Here is an 18,334-nt window from a genome sequence, read left to right as displayed (position 1 = left end):
TCTTGACCTGTTAGGGCAAGAGCCTGGAGCTGGGACAGCCAGCCAAACTGGGACTGGAAGGAATTGGATTCCATTCTAGCCCCACACAGGTAGCTATTGTGTGAGGATCCTTGTTAAGAGGGTGAAGGGAATGGGGACTCTCGGAATCAGAACTGCTTGTGGTCCCAGTTTGGCCTGTTGGGAATGTCAACTTCTCTCCGCCCCTCAGTGACCGCCTCTGCACAATGGGAGGTTCTGTCCTGCCTGGGTCCCAGAGCTGTTAGAATGAGGTCCCACTTGTCCCTTTCTGGCCATAGCTACATTACCTCCTCACCTATCAGACTTCAGTTTATCTTGTCTCAGAGACCCCTATCACCGTCCCCAGCACATACACATGTCTAGGGCCCTTCGGCCTCAGGTGACCTGCGAGCAGCTCTCCAGTTACGGGAAGCAGAAAGATGCTTCCTTTGGGTCAGAATGGCTCTACCTGAGTGGGCTGACATGCTGGAGGGGAGAATACCACTGGTACTTCTTCTGCCCTTTCTGGGTTTGGCTTTTCCTTTGGGAGTGTCAGGAGACTGGGGTGGTGATGGTGATTTTAAGAGGAAGGATCAAGGCTTGGACAGGAGGAAAGAGAATTTCCTATCCAGGGCTAGGATGTGAGCAACCTTCCTGGCTCAGTCCTTTTCTGTTTCTCTTGAACCCACCTTCCCTAGACTCGGCACCCCATTATTTTTTCCTCGCCCTCAGCTACTTCTCTTTGGGGGGGGGGGTCAGTCAATGACATGGAGCATGCTAGAAAGAAGATATGAAGGGTGTGGGTGTGGGGGGAAAATGAGACCATTTTATTTGAGTTTTCCAGCTCACTTGCCCAACACCACACACACACAGGCAGTGAGCCTGTCAGTGAGAGGCAGGGCTAAAATGGGAAGGGGACCTTCAGAGCTAGTGGCGGAGGTGAGGACAGAAACTGAATTGACTGACAGATTAGGATAAGGAAAGGTGGGAGCTGGACAGGCAGGGGGCATCTGCACATTCCTCCCTCAGACGCACAGGCCACTGGTGGTGGCAGGGTGGGTAAGTGAGGCAGCGTCGACTCCTATGGTAGGCCGGTGGGGATGAGGGGACAGAAAGTCCTCAGTTCATTTTCGGGACTAAAAATTACGCAAATACTGTTGCCCAAAAGACCGTTTCGGTCCTCCCCCCCCCCCCCCCCATCAATCATTACGATGCAGCTCTTGAACGCCAGATGTTGCGAGACAGCAAAAAGACGAAGTCCCTGATCACGTTCTTGCGGAGGAGGTGGAGAAAAGGGGGCGAGGCTTTAAAACAAATGGTAGATGTTTGTACATGTTGTGGGAGCTCCAAGGAAGGAAAGGAAAGCGGGAGAAAGCTTAACGGAGACATTTGAGCGGAACTGATAGGTGGAAAAAGGGGCTTTACTGTGGCCCTTCCCCCAGGTCGGCAGCTGGAGCTCAGCCCGCTTCTTTCCCGGCTCCGATCCTCTTTCAGCCCATTCATCCCTCCGTGGGCCGGGGGTGGGCGGGCAGACAATCAGATACTGTTTTATCACAGGCATCGGCTGCAACCTCCCGCTTGGCGCCCGCAACCCGGCGGCCGCCGGGGAATGAGTCCTTTAGGACTCCCTAAGGAACATAAGCGTCCGGGCCTCTCGCGCCTGAGCTCGGAGTCGGGCCGGGCCGGAAGGCTGATCTGCGCTTGGGCGGGTCAGACGCAGATAGCACGCCTTTGGGCGGGGTCATCTTCGTCCATAGCCCCGCCCTCGCTCCAGCCCCAGTGTTCCCCGTGCTTCAGCTCTGATCCATCCTCCCGGAGTCGGACCCTCAGAAAACGGGACCCAAATACTACAACTCCCAGAAGACTTCGCGGCCGGTCCGCCTGGGGACCTGGGGATCCGAAGGGGCCTGCCAACCCTCCCCCGGACGTGACGTAAGACGCTGCCGGAATTTCCGGGAAGTGGGCACCAGGTCTGGCCCGAACTTCCGGGTTGGTCGCGCGCCTTCCTGCGGCTAAGATGGCGGCCGAGCATCCCGAGCCTCCCAAAGGAGAGTTGCAGCTGCCGCCGCCGCCACCTCCTGGGCATTATGGCGCTTGGGCTGCCCAGGAGCTTCAGGCCAAACTGGCAGAGATCGGAGCTCCGATCCAGGGTAAGGAGATCGGGAGGTCAAGAGACGGGGCAGCGTAGGGCTAGGGAGAAGCGGAGCTTGGTTACCCCGGAGACCCGGAGGCGGTGGGGAGGGGCGGAGGCTGACCGCTGGGGCTCGACTGGGTCAGGCGGGCCTGCTCGGCCTGACCTACCCCATTGATCCTTTGCTTTGCCCAGCAGGGAGTCGCGAGGAGCTGGTGGAGCGGCTGCAGACCTACACTCGCCAGGTAAGTGTTGGCGGCGGGACGTGGGGTTAGGCCGTTTCTGGAGGCCTTCGCAATCCGTCATGACTCGGTCTTAGTTTCTTACGTACCAAAACACAGTAAGCAAGGGCTCGCTGTTTTTGCCTGTTTTTGTCATTATCTGACGCGTTGTAATCGTTTCTGTATATGTATTAGTTCTCTTCAGTACCTAGCCCAAGCTCTGTCAGACAGGCGCTGGTTAAATTTTGTCGAATGAATGGGAGTGAATGTCGTTTTATGGAACAGCTGTTCTTGGACTGACCTGGAGTTCTTTCTCTTTTGCAGACTGGCATCGTGCTGAATCGGCCGGTTCTGAGAGGTGAAGATGGGGACAAAGCAGCTCCTCCTCCCATGTCTGCACAGGTAAGGAGGTTGTTCTGCTTTATAAGATGCCTTCTGTTCAGGTACCCCTCTCACATTAAGTGTATTGCGGACGCAACTAACAGATTGGGCAGAGAGGTAATGCAAAGACAGTTGGGACCCCTTTAGTTTTCCGTTGGTCATGATCCTCACCTCCTTCCTTAATCAATGTCTGTTTCTCCAAAGTCTGTCTGTCTTTTAAGATCCCAGCTTAAATAGTCTGGAAGCCAGACTTGATCCTCCTTCTACTGGAAATAACTCTTTTTTGCCTTTCCAGGACACAGTTCTCGTTTTATTTAACGAGACATTATGGCTCACTCCCTGATTTGGTTTCATATCCTTTACATTTAGTGAGTCATTGGGACACACTGGCTCCTGTGTTAAGTCTTCTCAACTTCCATGTCCTTTCTGAGTCAGGATGTGACTTTTTCTCTAGGACAGTGGCTCTGACGGGTTTTGTTGACTTTTGTGTGTGGGATGAGGAGTTCCCAGGTGGACTTTAGAGGTGTTCTTGAATCTCCTAAAATTGTATGCAAAATTTGTGTTCATGTTTTTCTGGGGAGAGAGTCTAGAGCTTTCGTTGGTTGGTGCCCCAAAGTTAGCATCTTGTTTCGCCGATACTGCTATAGAGTATTCTCTTTTTGAGCGCAAGAACTATTTGTTATTTGACTTTGAATCCCAGCACCTGGCTCACAGTAGATCCCCGGCAAATATCTGCAGTAGAGAAATGTTTCCTAGTTGATGTTCACATTTTTTCCCACAGCTCTCTGGGATTCCCATGCCGCCACCACCCATGGGACTCCCCCCTCTGCAACCTCCTCCGCCACCCCCACCACCTCCACCAGGCCTTGGCCTTGGCTTTCCTATGGCAGTTGGACCTCGCCCACCAAACTTGGGACCCCCGCCTCCTCTCCGGGTGGGTGAGCCCGTGGCTCTGTCAGAGGAGGAGCGGCTAAAGCTGGCGCAGCAGCAGGCGGCATTGCTGATGCAGCAAGAGGAGCGTGCCAAGCAGGTGGGACAGGGGTCAGCTTGGGCCTGGGTCTCCTCAGGGTCCTAAAGGGGAAATGGAGCCTCAGAGAGAGTTGGATCCTGGGGCCAACTCCTCGGGGCAGGTCTGGACCAAAGAGTAGAACATAGACCCTAGCCTGGAAGAACCCCAGGAAGCAGAGCTGTGGCAGTGTGGCTCGTGGGGTGGTGGTGCCGATGTAACCTTGTTTTGTTTTTTAAGCAGGGAGATCATTCACTGAAGGAACATGAGCTGTTGGAGCAGCAGAAGCGGGTAATGCCCCCCAACCTTTGGCCCCATGGTCCAGTCCACTGGCTGTCACTTTAGTGCTTAGTGTCCAGAACATGATGCACCATTCAGATTTTCCGTGGAGGTCATCTCATCCTTAAGTTCTAGTATCTCCCAGATAATCCCATCTTTTCTGGAGCCCAGGAGTTGATCAACTACAGACTGTGATCTGTTTTTGTAGGGCTTGGGAGTTAAGAGTGGTTTTTATCTTCTTTTTTTCTATTTACTTATTTACTTATTATTAAAAAAATTTTTTTTTAAGTTTATTTATTTTGAGAGAGAGAGAGACTAACGGAGGGACAGAGAAAGACAGAGAATCCCAAGCAGTCTCTGCTCAGTCAGCACAGAGCCCGACACAGGGCTTGAACTCATGAAACTTGAGATCATGACTTGAGCCGAAATCAAGAGTCAGTGGCCAAACTGACTAAGCCACCCACTTGCCCCTCTTTTTTTTTTTTAAAGTTTATTTATTTACTTTGAGGGAAAGAGAGCATGTGCATGTGGGTGGGGAGGTGCAGAGACAGAGAGAGAGAGAGAGAGAGAGAGAGAGAGAGAGAAAATATCAAGCAGGCTCCATGCTGCCAGTGCGGAGCCCAACATGGGGCTCGATCCCACAAACTGTGAGACTATGACCTGAGCCGAAATCAAGAGTTGGACTCTCAACCGACTGAGCCAGCCACCGAGAATGGCTTATCTGTCTTTAATTTTTTTTTTGTATGTTTGTTTAATTTTGAGAGTGCCAATGGGGCAGGGGCAGAGAGGGGGATGGAGGATCCACAGGGGACTCTGTGCTGACAGCAGTGAGCCCGATGTGGGGCTCGAACTCTTGAAATGTAAGATCGTGACCTGAGCCGAAGGTGGGTGCTCAACTGACTGAACCACCCAGGTGCCCCAGCTTATGTATCTTTAAAGGATTATTTAAAAAAAAAGGAAACAAATCAGGAATATACTGTAGTCTTTTCAACAGTCCTTATAGCCTAAGATATTTACTATCTAGCCTATTACAGAAAAAAGTTTGCTGATCTCTATTAGTTCTATGTGATGTCGTTTTTGGTACCTTGGGGAGGACTTTGGGTTAATTTTGCCATTTATTCGTATTTAGACTGTGGTAGGTGTAAGTTAGGGAATGATACATAAGACATTCAGTCCCAGAGATGGGTTTTATCAGTTGTTCCCAGTGGGTTACTGCGAGTATTAGAAAATAAGCATTAATAGGAGTGAATGTGGAATTGTTTACAAAGTGCTCTTTTTCTCTAGATTGTGCTAGATCTTGAGGAGCAGGTATAAGAAAAGTATTTATTGTTCCTTAAAGATAACTTAATGCCTTAGGGCACATGGGTGGCTCAGTTGGTTAACTGTCCACCTCTTGGTTTCAGCTCAGGTCATGATCTCACAGTTTGGGAGGTTGAACCCCGCGTTAAGCTGTGCACTGACAGCAAGGAGTCTGCTTGGGCTTCTCTGTCTTCCTCTCTCTGCTCCTCCCCCACTAGTACTCTCGCGTGCGCTCGTGTGTGCTCTTTCTCTTTCCTTCTCAAAATAACAAAGAATAACTTCTTGGGGGAAAAAACCATTGTTAGAAAATAGAAGATAGTGTGTAGCTATCTAAGTTCTCTTAGGAGAAGTGTTAAGTGTTAAGCTAAGTGTTAAGTTCTCTTTTAGGAACCAGGAGTTTCCTGGGATGTTTTTTTTTTGTTTGTTTGTTTTTGTTTTTTTTATTTCCAGGGGTTTCCTTTTCTGACGGGAGGGGAGGCCTCCTCCATTTGGATCAGTAGTCTAGAAAGGTGCAGGTGGTGAGGATGTCCAAACTCAGCCGTACCTGATTGTTCTCCATGGGCCTGTTACTTGACTTAAAGAATCCACTTGCCAGAGGCTGTCTGTTCGATGGATTTCCAAGCTGTGTCTTCACTCCCATGTCTCTGGCAGGCAGCTGTGCTCCTGGAGCAAGAACGGCAGCAGGAGATTGCAAAGATGGGCACCCCAGTCCCTCGGCCCCCACAAGACATGGGTCAGATTGGTGTTCGCACTCCTCTGGGTCCTCGAGGTAAGACCTTGGAAATGGAAGGGAAGGGAAGGGAAAGGAACACGATCGAAAACTCTTGCACGTAAGTACGTACCCCGTAAAGTGCATATATTGTAAGTGTACAGTCCAATGAATTGTTTAAAACTGACCGCTCATGCAACCGGCACCTGGACCAAGAACCAAAATATTACTAGCACCCCAGAAGCTCTTACTGGCTCCCTGTCAGCCCCTCCCCACTAAGGGTGGCTATCACACCTTTAGCAAAGAAGAGAATTTTTTTAATGTTTATTTTTGAGAGAGAGAGAGCTCACACTTGAATGAGTGGGGAGGGGCAGAGAGAATCCTAAGCAGGCTCTGTGCTGTCAGCACAGAGCGCAATGTGGGGCCCGAACTCACGAACCATGAGATCATGACCTGAGCCGAATCAAAAGTTGGGTGCTTAACCAACTGAACTGCTCGGGTGGCCCCAAAGAAGGTAATTTTTAAAATGGGTGTTTTGTCTCTTTTGACCTTGCATTTCTTTCTTCTCACAGTTGCTGCTCCGGTGGGCCCCACTCCCACTGTTTTGCCCATGGGGGCCCCAGTTCCCCGGCCTCGTGGTCCCCCGCCACCCCCTGGAGATGAGAATAGAGAGGTGAGATTGGTGATTTCTTTCTAGGGACAGGAGAGGGTGGTTTAGGAGAATTCTGGGAGATGGGAGGACTTCGGGGGGCGGGAGGGTGAAGGAGGAAGCCATGCTTCGTTAAAGCATATCAAGATATGGCAGGAATAGGGCCTGGGAGACATTTCTGGGGCAGAGGTTCACTCTGAGGGGAGCTGAGGGATGATTTGACGCAGTCAGTGTTGCTGTCTGCTGTTGACATCCCCTGGCTGGCAGCCTTTCTGGTACAAGAGGCGGAAATCCTGGGATCATCCCCTCTGCCTGGGTTGTCTGTTGCAGATGGATGACCCCTCTGTGGGACCCAAGATCCCCCAGGCTTTGGAAAAGATCCTGCAGCTGAAGGAGAGCCGCCAGGAAGAGATGAACTCTCAGCAGGGTGAGTGTGTTGTGTCCCACGGACTGCAGGGACAGAGAGGCTGCAGCCGAGTCTGCATTCTTCCATCCCTTCTCCAAGGAGGGTTTGAGAGAGAAACTGGCTCTCGGTAAAGAGGAGTTACTGCGGGCGAGTGGCAGGGTACCAGTGTGGGGAGTCTGATAGCCACCTTCCTCCCTTACAGAGGAAGAGGAAATGGAAACGGACACTCGCTCGTCCCTGGGCCAATCAGCGTCAGAGACTGAGGAGGACACAGTGTCTGTATCCAAGAAAGAGGTATGGGATGGAGCTGAGTCTGGAAGGAACGTCAGGAGACAGTATTTGGGCAGTAAAGTAACACCAGTTCTAAGTGATCAATGTGTAGTAGCTGCTATTTTGTGCCAGTTTCTGTCCTACACGTTTTAGGGATTTTTTTTTCATTTAATTGCCGTAAATCTTTGGAGTGCAGAGTACTGTGCATGCCTTTGTTTTATAGCTGCAAAAACAGGTTCTGAGAGGTGCAGCAATTTACTGAAAGGCACACAGCTTGAGAGGGGCAGAACTTTGGAGCCTGACTTCAAGGCCTCTTTTCTTAGCTCTTTGGGGAAATTGGATGAGGAAATTAGGCAGCAGGCATGGTACTTGGATTCTCTGACCCAGTTGGTTTTCCTTATTTTGGCAGAAAAATCGGAAACGTCGGAACCGAAAGAAGAAGAAAAAGCCCCAGCGGGTTCGGGGGGCGTCCTCTGAGAGCTCTGGGGACCGAGAGAAAGAATCAACCCGGTCCCGTGGCTCTGACTCCCCGGCAGCTGATGTTGAAATTGAGTACGTGACCGAAGAACCTGAGATTTATGAGCCCAACTTCATCTTCTTCAAGAGGATTTTTGAGGCTTTCAAGGTACAAGGAGCAGCATACTCTGAAGGGGCAAAGCTGAGCGGGGAAGGGGCAGGGATGGGGAAAGACAGTAAGGAGGGCATCTTTACAGCGCTGGGTTAAAGAACTAGGGAGAGACACAGCTGGGGTTTCTGTGGTGTCTGTCTCTTTAGCTCACTGATGATGTGAAGAAGGAGAAAGAGAAGGAGCCAGAGAAACTTGACAAACTGGAGAACTCTGCAGCCCCTAAGAAGAAGGGCTTTGAGGAGGAGCACAAGGACAGTGACGACGATAGCAGTGATGATGAACAGGTGAGGCCCCCTCCGCTGTCGGGGAGATAGGGACTTGAGATGGCTGAGATGCAACCCGTGAGGGACCATGGTGAACTCTTGGAAAGGAGAATCCCTCTGGGGTGAGCTGGGCAGTGTGATTCGCTCCTAATAGTCCTGCTCAAAAGAAGTGATGGTTTTGTTCTAGGAGAAGAAGCCCGAGGCCCCCAAGTTGTCCAAGAAAAAGTTGCGCCGAATGAATCGCTTCACTGTGGCTGAACTCAAGCAGGTGAGACCCTAGATGATCCAGCAGAGCCCGGAGCCTGGCCGGGAGACCTCATGAGGAGCTCCTAGAAATCCACAGGGGTTTTCTTTGGGGGATAGGGAGGAGGGTTTTGAAGGAGGCCTGGGTGACTTAGGTATGTGTCCTTTGAAGAGGAGAAAGTTAGAAAGTTTTAGATTTGAGAGGTTGGGGCTTTCTAGCGGCACGTTGCTATGGTTTCCAGCTCGTGGCTCGGCCTGACGTTGTGGAGATGCATGATGTCACCGCACAGGACCCCAAGCTCTTGGTTCACCTCAAGGCCACCAGGAATTCTGTGCCTGTGCCACGCCACTGGTGTTTTAAGCGCAAGTACCTACAAGGCAAACGAGGCATTGAGAAGCCTCCCTTCGAGCTGCCAGACTTCATCAAACGCACAGGCATCCAGGAGATGCGGGAGGCCTTGCAGGAGAAGGTAAGGGACGGGGCAGGGCTCAGATTTGCCCTGCAGGATCCACATCCTTAATATCAGCCTGTTTGAAAATCAGGAATCTTGTTCCCCAAACCCATCTACTTCTTCTTTTTTTTTTTTTTTAATATATATATATATATATATATTTTTTTTTTTTTTTTTTTTAATTTTTTTTTTCAACGTTTATTTATTTTTGGGACAGAGAGAGACAGAGCATGAATGGGGGAGGGGCAGAGAGAGAGGGAGACACAGAATCGGAAACAGGCTCCAGGCTCTGAGCCATCAGCCCAGAGCCCGACGCGGGGCTCGAACTCCCGGACCACGAGATCATGACCTGGCTGAAGTCGGACGCTTAACCGACTGCGCCACCCAGGCACCCCAAACCCATCTACTTCTTAACTGTCTAATTATCCGTTCTCCAGAAGTCAGCACTGCATATGACACAGGATGAGAGGGAAAGACATCAATTCGTGAAGGGTAGACATAGCTTGCCTCAGTGTTCCTAGCTAGGTGTCCGTCTTGTCTCCTCGTTCGTCCCCTGCCTGCACTACCAGCTCTTTGAGCTGTCTGCACACAGTGACTCCTTTTCCTGCAGGCTGCCTTTGGCTGTGTCCACCGTTTTCTGTTACCAATGTGAGCCTGATATGTTTTGTGGCTAGAGACCCATGGCAGCTGTGTAACTTCTTAGATCCAAGTTTTTAAATTAAATTATTTACCTTGAGTAGCTAATACTTGTGTGTACTGCAAAAAATTCAGGAGGTACAGAAGTACGCGATGAAAACTGCCTCCCAGTTAGACTGTGGTCACCCAGTTCTCTCCGGAGGCAGCTAATGAGGTCAGTCTCTTGATCAGATGGCTTAAAAGAATATTTATCGACATTCGTAGCCAAGGATGATTTTATATGATACATCGGTTTTGCGCAATATGGATTATGTAAGTTTGAGAAGTTTGAACGGGAAGGATTTTGGTGACTTGTGGAATGACATAAATGAGGTTTTTCTTTATTTCTTTGGAAGTGTCAAACTTGGTGAATACCTTTCATGGCCTATTTTCTGCCACTCTCCGCAGGAAGAACAGAAGACCATGAAGTCCAAAATGAGAGAGAAGGTTCGGCCCAAGATGGGGAAGATTGACATTGACTACCAGAAACTGCACGATGCTTTCTTCAAGTGGCAGACCAAGCCCAAACTGACCATCCACGGGGACCTATACTATGAGGTTCGGGTGTGGGGGCTGGGGAGCAAAGGCTGGGCCGTTGGTCATGGCTGTGTGACTCTTGGTTGGGAAGGCTTTCTAAGCTGGTGCAGTGGCTCCTAATCTCAGCCTTAGAATTGTTCATTAACTCCCCTTGGATGGAGTAGAATTTGAAATCTTAAAATGAGGTGGTTTTTTGGGAGGAGAGATCCAGACCATGTCTTTAAAAAGTGGTAATTGGTTAGGGACAGAGGGGCCAAGTGGTGGATGCTTGTATAAAACAATTAGGACTGAGGGTGGGAGAAAAGTTTTTATTTTTTTCCTGATCCTTGAAATAGTAGTCACCGTGATATTAGGGAATTTTCGAGGTGGAAGGATCTTGGAGATGATCTTGTTGAGTGCCCTCATTTTACAGAGGAGAAAGCAGGCCCTAAATCTGGCCATGTTTTTCTAGTGGGTTAATGTCAGCACTGGAAATCTTGATTGTCCCCTCCTTCCTGGCCTTTCTTTTTCCTACGTTAGCCAGGGAAAGGAGTGCTGAGAATCGACAGGCACTAAGCAGCCCTCAGTGGGATTTTGTATCTGGTGTGGATTGGGACTTCTCATCTTTGTTCTCTTGTCCTCTTGCCATTGAACTCCCGGTGTGTGTCTGGCATTGATAATACAGCGTGCTCTCCCTTTTTTCTCAGGGGAAGGAGTTTGAAACACGACTGAAGGAGAAGAAGCCAGGAGATCTGTCTGATGAGCTGAGGATTTCCTTGGGGATGCCAGTAGGACCAGTGAGTGCCAGTTACCTTGACTGGGGAAGCCAAGAAGAGGGTGGGAATTAGGGCAGAAGGGAGACAAGGACAGGGTTGGGCAGATGATATCCTGTTCTCTTTTTCCTGCAGAATGCCCACAAGGTCCCTCCCCCGTGGCTGATTGCCATGCAGCGATATGGACCACCCCCGTCGTACCCCAACCTGAAAATTCCTGGGCTGAACTCCCCCATCCCCGAGGTGAATACTGTCCTTTCTTTCATTTTTAGCTGCCCCTGCTTGTTAGCTAGAGGATGATGTAGTTTTCCTTCTCTCATCCCACCATGTCTTTCTTTCTCTTTTTTCTTCCCCCAAAAAGGGTAATAGTTTTTGTTTTTCAAAAAATCTGACATGCTCGTCATAAAATAGTTAATTAGATTTAACAAGTTCAAAGATGAAAATAAATCACCCATAATTTCATCACTCAGAAATAGTCAAGATTTAAAATTTGGCAAATGTGTTTCTGATACATACATTGATAGAAATAATTTTATCTCAAGAATGGCATTAAGTTTTCATTTTTAAACATGAAGCGTTAAATTAAAACAATTTTAATGGGGTGCCTGGGTGGCTCAGTTGGTTAAGCACCGAGTTCGGCTCAGGTCATGATCTCACGGTTTGTGGGTTCGAGCCCTGCATTGGGCTGTGTGCTGACAGCTCAGAGCCTGGAGCCTGCTTTGCATTCTGTGTCTCCCTCTCTGTGTCTGCCCCTCCCCTGCTTTGTTTCTCTCTGTCTCTCAAAAATAAATAAACGTAAAAATTTTAATAGATAGCAAACTCATTAAAGTGAAAAGAAGGAATTGTTAAACTTCAGATAAAAACTTCTGCCTTGGCTCAGTCGGTTAAGCATCTGACTTCAGCTCAGGTTATGATCTCACGGTCCGTGAGCTCGAGCGTCGCAGCTCGAGCCTCGAGCTCTGTGCTGACAGCTGAGAGCCTGGAGCCTGCTTCAGATTCTGTGTCTCCATCTGTCTCTGTCCCCCCTGCTTGTGCTCTGTTTCTCTCTCAAAAATAAACGAACATTTAAAGAAATTTCTGTTTATCTATCTTTAGAGAGAAAGAGGGAGAGCACGTGAGAGCCCAGGAGAGGGGAAAAGGGAGAGAGAGAATTTTCAAAGTTAGGAAAAAATCAGGAAGAAGTTAGAGTTCTGTTTTTTAAAGTACTTTTTTTAGTTTGAGACAGCATGGGCTCTACCCTGAAGGCTGAGGTTATTAGTCTACTTTCTGCTTCCCATCTTCCCATCCTATTGCCTCTGGATTTTTGTTGCTTATTACTTTTGCTTTATAATGCTTCATGATGTTTAATTCTTCTCTGAAATCATAGTTTCCAGAGTTACCAAGTGCTAGTTTCTATTCTTTGTAGTGTGACTTTTCTCCAGGGCTTCAGAGCTCCAGGGTTTTGGAGCTTAAGAGCAGAACTGACTTGCATTTCCTGTCTCGCAGAGCTGTTCCTTTGGGTACCACGCTGGTGGCTGGGGCAAACCCCCAGTAGATGAGACTGGGAAACCACTCTACGGTGATGTGTTCGGAACCAATGCTGCCGAATTTCAGGTATAGACCATGACTGTCTTACTTGAGGTCATGAATTTTAGAGACAGTTGGTTTATAGATTCATTATCAGGGAGGAGCTGGGTGTTCTGAAGTTTCAGAGTCTGAAAAAGGGTATGCATTTCCTGAGATGTGTTGCAGGCTCTCCACTAGACTATGAGCTCTCCTTACACGGAGGCCATTGTCTGTTTACTTTTATATTCTTTCAGTTTACAACAACTTGACACATGATATGCTTATAGTAAACATTTGCTGAATGAATGAATGATCTCTTTCAGACCAAGACCGAGGAGGAAGAGATTGATAGGACCCCTTGGGGGGAGCTGGAGCCATCCGATGAGGAGTCTTCGGAAGAAGAGGAAGAGGAAGAAAGTGATGAAGATAAACCAGATGAGACAGGCTTTATTACCCCTGCAGACAGGTGGGGAGAGCAGGGTCTGTCTCTAAAGTAGTCCGGCATTGCGGGCCTTCTCCTTACTTCAGAGCTTGTTTCTGTCTTCACAGTGGCCTCATCACTCCCGGAGGGTTCTCGTCAGTGCCGGCTGGCATGGAGACCCCTGAGCTCATCGAGCTGAGGAAGAAGAAGATTGAGGAAGCGATGGACGGGTGAGAGAGCCAGGCAGGGCTGAGAGGGAAGGACTTTTCCCTTCAGCCTCTGGGTTGGCCAGCTGACTTTCCCCCCGCTTTCCTTCCCTTGTGAATCAGTTATTGAACACCAGGCACTGCTCCAGGCAGTGAAAAACGCTTGGTAAGCAGTTCATTAGAGAACAAGGTAATTTCAGGTGGAGATAGGTGTAGCAAAGTAAGCTAGGGAATGGGATGTAGAGAGATTTGGGGGATGGGGAGGTCTTTGGGAAAGCCTCGATGAGGTATTTGAGCTGAGAGCTGAATGTTAGGAAAGAGCCAGCCACAGGGTGATCTGGGGCAGGAGGAACCAGAAGTGCCTAAGACAGGCATGGGTTTCACATGGTCCTGCCATGGAACTTTTCTTATTAGGGACATAAATGTGTAGGATTGTCCAGTCTTGGTGAGTTGGCCCCTTTTCCATGAGATAATCTTCTTTTCTGCCCGTACAGTTCTTTGTTCCATCTTCCCATTTTCCTATGTTTTAGATAGATAGAATATTAAAAACATTTTTTTTAATGTTTATTTATTTTTGAGAGCAAGAGAGAGGGAATGGAGAGGGACAGAGGGAGAGAGGGAGACACAGAATTTAAGCAGACTCCAGGCTCTGAGCTGTCAGCACAGAGCCTGACATGGGGCTTGAACTCGTGAACTGCGAGATCATGACATGAGCTGAAGTTGGATGCTTAACCGACTGAGCCACCCTGGCGCCTCAATAGAACATTTTTTATGACTCCATTTTCTCTCTTTTGTTGACTTACTAACTGTACAGCTCTGTTTTGTTATTTTTAGCGGTTGCTGTAGGGTTTATAATATGCATCCTTATCACAGTCTGCCTTCAAGTGATATGCCACTTCCGGAGAGTAGCAAGCACCTAACAACAGCACGCTTCTATTTCTCTCTTCCCAACCTTTGTACTATTGTCACGCTTTTTACTGTTACATGGTATAAATCCTGCACTGTGGTTATTTTCGTTTAAAAGGTCAGTTATCTTTTTTTTAAGTTATCTTTTAGAGAGATTTACATAATCAGTCATATATTAAGCTATGTAATTGCCATTTTCAGTGATCTTTCATTTCTTTGTGTACAAAGGCTTCCTTCAGCATTTCTTGTGTGGCTGCTGGTCATGAATTCTTTCAAGTGTTGGCAGTCTCAAAACTTCTTCACTTGTCCTTTTGAAAGATTTTTTTTTTTTTTAAGTGTTTATTTTTGAGAGAGAGACAGATAGAGCCTGAGTGGAGGAGGGGCAGAGAGTGAGGGAGACACAGAATCCAAAGCAGGCTCCAGGCTCTGTGCTGTCAACACAGAGCCCGATATGGGGCTTGAACTCACGAACTGTGAGATCATGACTTGAGCCGAAGTCGGAGGCTTAACTGACTGAGCCACCCAGGCGCCCCAGAATTTTTTTTTTAATGTTTATTTTTGAGAGAGACAGAGAACAGAGGGCGAGCAGGGGGAGGGGCAGAGAAAGGGAGAGAAAGGCAGATTCTGAAGCAGGCTCCAGGCTCTGAGCTGTCAGCACAGAGCCCTTTGTGGGGGCTCATATCCATGAACTGTGAAATCATGACCTGAGCCTAAGTCAGAGGCTTAACTGACTGAGCCACCCAGGTACTCCTCAAAGATTTTTGGAAGATTTTGGCCAGGTATAGGATTCTAGGTTGACAGTATTTTATTAAATTTTTTTATTTCTTTCAGTATTTTAAAGATGTTGCTGTGGTGACTTTCTTGCATTGTTTCTGATGAGAAGTCTGTTTTCCTTCCTTTCTTCTTTTTTTTTAAGAATTTTTTTTAATTTTAATTTTTTAAAATTTACATCCAAATTACTTGGCATATAGTGAAACAATGAAGTCCTCATATGAGTGAAGTCATATGATTTTTGTCTTTCTCTGACTAATTTCACTTAGCATAATACCCTCCAGTTCCATCCACGTGGTTGCAAATGGCAAGATGTCATTCTTTTTGATTGCCGAGCAATACTCCATCGTATATATATACCACATCTTCTTTATCCATTCATCCATCGATGGGCATTTGGGCTCTTTCCATACTTTGGCTATTGTTGGTAGTGCTGCTATAAACATGGGGTGCATGTGTCCCTTCGAAACAGCACCCCTGTATCCCGTGGATAAATGCCTCGTAGTGCAATTGCTGGGTCGTAGGGTAGTTCTATTTTTAGTTTTTTGAGGAACCTCCATACTGTTTTCCAGAGTGGCTGCACCAGCTTGCATTCCCATTCCTTCCTTTATTCTGTATATAATGTGTCCTTTTATCTCTGGCAGCTTTTAAGATTTTCTCTTTCCCCATTTTGAACAATTTAATTCTGTGTGGTATGGTGTAGTTTCTTCATGTTTCTTTGTGCGGGGTTAGGTAAGTATCTTGCATTTGTGAGTTAATCATTTTTATGAATTTTGGAAAAAATCTGATTATTTCTACAAATATATTTTCTGTTTCCTTTGCTTTTTCTCTTCCCCTTTGGCAAGTCCAATTATACATGTATTAGGTCTGTTTGAAGTTGCCCTCCTGCTCATGAATGCTCTGCTCATTTCAAAATACCCCTTTTCTCTTTGTATTTCATTTTAGAAAATTTCTATTCCTGTTTCTTCAAGTTTTTTCCGTGGGTTCTAATCTGACAGTAATCCCATCCAGTGTCGTTTTCATCTCTAGCTGTATGATTTGGATCTTTTCATATGTTCTGGGTGTCTATTTTTGAACCAGATGGCAGGCAGTTATAATAACATGCTGGTTCTGGGTTGATTTAAATTGATTATTTTCCTCATTAAGGATTGTGTTTTCTGCTGCTGCTCATGCTTGTTTACTTTTGTTTGAAGGCCAGACTTGGTGAAATTTACCTTGTTGGGCCCAGGGTTCTTTTGTATCTTTTTTTTTTTTTTTTTTTACTTAAAAAAATTTTTTTTAATGTTTTAAGAGGGGGCGGGCAGAGAAAGGGGGAGACACAGAATCCTAAGCAGGCTCCAGGCTCTGAGCTGTCAGCATAGAGCCTGAGGTGGGGCTCGAACTCATGAATGGTGAGATCATGACCTGAGCTGAAATCGGACGCTTAACTGACTCAGCCACCCAGGTGCCCCTCTTTTGTATTTCTACAAATCTTCAGCTTTGTTCAGGAACACCATCAAGGTACTTGGAAACAGTTTGATTATCTCAAGTCTTGCTTTTCAGGTGGGTGGTTCTTTCCCTGGCTCTGGTACTTTCCTCACACAGAGTATTCCCTTGAGTACTTGAGGAGGGCCCTCTTTAGGTCTCTTGAGTTCTCAAGTCTCTGTGCTGCTGTCTCTTCCCTAAGACTCTGTCCTGTGATCTCTAGCTGCCTAGGCCTTTGTGGACTTTGGGGTTCATCCCTTCAACTCATGAAGTCCTCTGGGCTCTACATGGGTTCCCCCTCCTTGTTTCATGGCCTGCAGACTCTCTCACTGCAGTAGACAGGGCAACTGAAGGACGCACCTCATTTGTTTCCTGTCTCTCATGAGTCGCTCCCCTTTGTTACCCCATGTCCTTTGTTTCTTGTGTTCTGCCCATTTTTTGGTTGTTTCAGGTGGGAGGGTAAATCTGGTCCCTGTTACTCCTTCTCCAGAAGCAGAAGTCTCAGGCTTTGCATATTCAAGGAAGAAAAGAAAGAAGGGTACTATGGTTGGAGTATAGGGAACAAGGATTAGGTAAGACTGGCTTGGATGGTTCTTGCACCCTAGGAAGTACTGGAAGTTTAAGTTCTCTGTGTTAGAACCCCAGGTACAACTTTGGGCAGGAGCTATTGTAGTGTCTTCTCTCCTGCCATCTTCTGTGTACCAGAGTTCTTTCAGAAACTTTAAGCCTGACCCTTAGCCCTTCTTCACGTGTGGGAATCTTGGACTCTGATCTCTAAACTTGGTTCAGGGGATCCCTTAACTCAGTCTCTGTTTTCCTTCCAGGCTATATTTCCTAGAATCAGTGCCATCCCACCCCTCTCCCCACTGACACAATCCTTTCTTCTCGTGGGTCTCCATGACCTGCAGAGGCGGCCTAGGCATTGTTTTTCCTCTGGGTGTCTTGGAATCTCTTCCGGGAGCTGGGTGGAGGTGCTGCTCATGTTCTTTTTGCTTCCTCTTCTGGAAACCCTTTTATCCCTTCCTTTTTGGGCCTGATCCCATTGTGCTCTGCAGAAGTGAGACACCTCAGCTGTTCACTGTGTTACCAGAGAAGAGAACGGCCACTGTTGGGGGAGCCATGATGGGATCAACCCATATCTATGACATGTCCACAGTGAGTATTCTTTTGGGGGCTGGAAAAGGGGGCGGAAACTAAGTCTTCTAAGCCTCTCTGTAGATGACAAGACTCTGATCCCTTTTCTAGGTTATGAGCCGGAAGGGCCCAGCTCCTGAGCTGCAAGGTGTGGAAGTGGCCCTGGCACCTGAAGAGTTGGAGCTGGATCCCATGGCCATGACCCAGAAGTATGAGGAGCATGTGCGGGAGCAGCAGGCACAGGTGGAGAAGGAAGACTTCAGTGACATGGTGGCTGAGCATGCTGCCAAACAGAAGGTAGGAGGTCACAGGGGAACCCGGCTGGGTGTGAGCCAGGAACTAGGTACCAGGGACTCCTTTTTCAGTGGAGTGGTGTCCTCTCTGTCTGCTGCCCTGAGCTTCCCTGGTGCTGGAAACCTTAGAAATCCTCTGGTGGGCTGCCCTCTTTAAGGATGATGAAACTAAGGCACAGGGAGGGGAGCTCATCCAAGTCTGAGAATCCAGTTTTAGCACTTTTTTCCACAGATCTGTGTGGCTGAGTCAGGCTGCCCACCCTTGTCTTGGGGATCAGTGGGTTGTTTCACTTGTTGTAACCTGTTTCTCTTTCTCTCCTCCAGCAAAAGAAACGGAAAGCTCAGCCCCAGGACAGCCGCGGGGGCAGCAAGAAATATAAGGAGTTCAAATTTTAGGTCCCCCTCGCATACCTGGCCCTCCTTTCAGCTCTTTGTCTGGATGCTTGGGCTTCACACATGGTCCCCGAGAGCCAGCTCTCCCACAGTTCCCAAGGGCTTGTCATTTCATGTTCTTATTTTAGATCTGTTTTGTAAATAAAGCTGTTTCCCAAGGAAAGAGATGCATATGTAACACTTCTGATCCTCCTTCGTTTTTTTGTGTGTGTGTGTGTGTTTTTTTAAGTTTATTTATTTATTTTGAGAACAAGAGAGAGGGAGGGGCAGAGAGAGAAACTCTCAGGCAGGCTCTGCACTGTC

The 18,334-nt window shown here is 47.9% G+C and overlaps 1 protein-coding gene across 4 annotated transcripts; it reads left to right on the top strand.

Moving 5' to 3' along the window:
* Positions 1-1,959: 1,959 nt before the first annotated feature.
* SF3B2 (splicing factor 3b subunit 2) lies at positions 1,960-18,211 on the top strand. 4 transcript variants are annotated; one of them, XM_053202902.1, is made up of 22 exons: positions 1,960-2,147; positions 2,327-2,373; positions 2,674-2,751; positions 3,512-3,760; positions 3,980-4,027; positions 5,966-6,083; positions 6,596-6,696; positions 7,003-7,099; positions 7,281-7,372; positions 7,758-7,973; positions 8,123-8,260; positions 8,427-8,507; positions 8,725-8,952; positions 10,018-10,167; positions 10,833-10,922; positions 11,034-11,141; positions 12,384-12,491; positions 12,767-12,909; positions 12,993-13,094; positions 17,267-17,366; positions 17,457-17,642; positions 17,963-18,211. In XM_053202902.1, exons 1-22 carry the CDS (start codon positions 2,015-2,017, stop codon positions 18,032-18,034), a joined length of 2,685 nt encoding a protein of 894 aa, XP_053058877.1. In that variant the 5' UTR covers positions 1,960-2,014; the 3' UTR covers positions 18,035-18,211. The 4 variants fall into 4 exon arrangements, with proteins under 4 accessions (XP_053058877.1, XP_026901653.1, XP_026901651.1 ...); XM_027045852.2 differs by having other exon boundaries at positions 2,324-2,373; XM_027045850.2 differs by having other exon boundaries at positions 2,324-2,373; positions 3,977-4,027.
* Positions 18,212-18,334: the final 123 nt, after the last annotated feature.

The sequence above is a fragment of the Acinonyx jubatus genome, chromosome D1 (assembly GCF_027475565.1).
Source record: "Acinonyx jubatus isolate Ajub_Pintada_27869175 chromosome D1, VMU_Ajub_asm_v1.0, whole genome shotgun sequence".
NCBI lineage: Eukaryota > Metazoa > Chordata > Mammalia > Carnivora > Felidae > Acinonyx > Acinonyx jubatus.
This window is presented reverse-complemented; position numbering and strand designations above follow the sequence as displayed.

Bases quoted from the DNA above. Each gene is read 5' to 3' on its own strand.
- SF3B2 (XM_027045850.2), top strand. From the start codon at position 2,015: ATGGCGGCCGAGCATCCCGAGCCTCCCAAAGGAGAGTTGCAGCTGCCG. The intron at 10,923-11,033 runs GTGAGTGCCAGT...TTTTTCCTGCAG, and splicing joins TGGGGATGCCAGTAGGACCA to AATGCCCACAAGGTCCCTCC. The intron at 12,910-12,992 runs GTGGGGAGAGCA...CTGTCTTCACAG, and splicing joins TTTATTACCCCTGCAGACAG to TGGCCTCATCACTCCCGGAG.